This window comes from Myotis myotis, unplaced genomic scaffold, assembly GCF_014108235.1.
Source record: "Myotis myotis isolate mMyoMyo1 unplaced genomic scaffold, mMyoMyo1.p scaffold_m19_p_13, whole genome shotgun sequence".
NCBI lineage: Eukaryota > Metazoa > Chordata > Mammalia > Chiroptera > Vespertilionidae > Myotis > Myotis myotis.
This window is the reverse complement of record NW_023416317.1, coordinates 28,227,696-28,229,705: the sequence shown is the minus strand read 5'-3', so window position 1 is coordinate 28,229,705 and position 2,010 is coordinate 28,227,696. Positions and strand designations below refer to the sequence as shown.

The window sequence follows — 2,010 nt, the reverse complement described above, 5'->3', positions numbered from 1 at the left end:
GCAGGCGGCAGGAGCAAACGGGCATAGAGGGCAGGGAGGCGAGCACAGGAGGAGAAGCCAAGAAGACAAAGACGAACGAGAGGAGCCGAGGGGAGCGAGGACGCACGGAGGAGCCCCGGACGCTGGCTCAGGAGGCCGCCCCGGCGGGCGCGCGGTCCGACTGGCGACCGTGGCTGCGGCCCAGGCCGGCATCGCACGTCCCTGCATCCTCGCAGCCGGCAGGCGTGCGCCCTGGACTCTCAGAGATCGAGGCGCGAGTGCAGCGCACCGGTCTTGCTGTCGTGGTCCCAGTAAGAGCAATGCATCATGGCGAGCTCGGGCTGCCGGGCGCAGGCGAACTGCAGGCCGGGCGCGTTGGTGGGTGCCGGCGCCGGGGGCGCGGCGGTGGCCGGGCTGGCGGGGCTGAGCTGGCCCGGGGGCGGTGCGGCGGCCCCGTGGTGCGGCGGGGCTGGCGGGGGAGCGGCGGCCGCGTGGAGATGGTGTGCGTGCGGATGCGAGTGGGGGTGCGGCGGCGGCGGCGGGGGTGCGGTCGGAGGGCCCCCCAGGCCGTTGTAGGAGTTCACCACGCCGGGAGGCAGCGCCATGCTCTGCACGCGTGAGTACGGCCCGTACGAGGCGGCCGGGCCCGCCAGCCCCTTGACCACCGCGGCCGCGCCGGGACTTCCCGGGCCCGCGGCCGCCGCCGCCGCTGCCGCCGCCGCCGCGGCCGCCGCCATCTGGCAGGAGGCGTAGGGCATGGGCGAGGGCGGCTGCGGGAGCGGCCACGAGTTGTTGAGGAAACCGGACTGCAGGTACTTGGGGGGCGCCAGGTAGCCGTAGCCGTCGGCCCCCGCGCCCGCCACGCCGCAGCCGCCCGCGGCGCCTCCGGCCCCAAAGAGCCCCTTGCCCGGCTGGAAGTGCGCGGGCGGCGGCCGGAAGGGCCGCTTCATGCGGCGGCGGCGCCGGTAGTTGCCCTTCTCGAACATGTCCTCGCAGGCCGGGTCCAGCGTCCAGTAGTTGCCCTTGCGCTCGCCGCCGCCCTCGCGCGGCACCTTGATAAAGCACTCGTTGAGGCTGAGGTTGTGGCGGATGCTATTCTGCCAGCCCTTCTTGTTCTTCTCGTAGAACGGAAACTTGGCGATGATGTACTGGTAGATGCCGGACAGCGTGAGCCTCTTCTCGGCGCTCTCGCGGATCGCCATGGCGATGAGCGCCACATAGGAGTACGGGGGCTTCTGCGCCGGGTCGGGCTTCTCCGGGGCTGTCCCGGCGCCGCCGCCGCCCTTGCTGGGGCTCGGCGGCGCCGGCGCCTCGGGCTCTTTGGCTGCACGGGCGGTCTCCGGGGCCAGCAGGGCCCCCGCGGCGTCCTCGGGCTCGGGGTAGCTGGCCATCGCGGCGGAGTCGGCGCGCCGCGGCCGGGCAGCCCTCACTCCTTCCCGGTGGCGCAGACGCGGCCGAGAGTCCGGGCGCACCAGTCCGCTCGAGGCCGAATCGCGAACTCCTGCAGTCGGCCGGCGCCGCTGGCGGGAGGCCTCTCGCTCTTCTCCACTCGGTCCCCCCTTCTCCTGCGGAGCGGCCGGCGGGAGTGGAGCTCAGCTTCTGGCCATGGGGAGTCCGCCCAACAGAGAGGGGCTCCGGCCCCGCCGCCCCTCCCCGCCGGGCCAGTCCCCGCCTCGGTGGGTTTCTGCGCTGCGCTCTTCCCCTCCCCCACCCGCCGGTTTCTCGAAGCGGGACCCGCGTCTCCGGCGGAGCTGCCGCCCGGAGTCCCTAGTGCGCCAGGAGCCTCGCTCTGTTCTGATTCGTATGGGCTCCGCCGAGTTCCGCTTGCGTCAGGCGCCTTCGCCCCTATAGCTGGGCGGCCAGTCGCGCACGGGCGAGTTCATCTCCAAGTCACTTTTTTGTAAACGCCCCGCACAGCCCGGACTGGCCGGCCCCCCTCCCTGCGAGCTCGGGGGCTCGGCGGACGGCGGGGCTCACGCTCTCGCCAGCCCTGGTGGTCGGCCGCTGCTCGCTCTGCGGGTCCGACCGCCC

General features: G+C 73.9%; 1 protein-coding gene across 1 annotated transcript; it reads right to left on the bottom strand.

The window, feature by feature from the left end:
• Positions 1-239: 239 nt before the first annotated feature.
• Positions 240-1,592, bottom strand: FOXL2 (forkhead box L2). Its single transcript, XM_036331532.1, has one exon. It carries the CDS (start codon positions 1,368-1,370, stop codon positions 240-242), a length of 1,131 nt encoding a protein of 376 aa, XP_036187425.1. The 5' UTR covers positions 1,371-1,592.
• Positions 1,593-2,010: the final 418 nt, after the last annotated feature.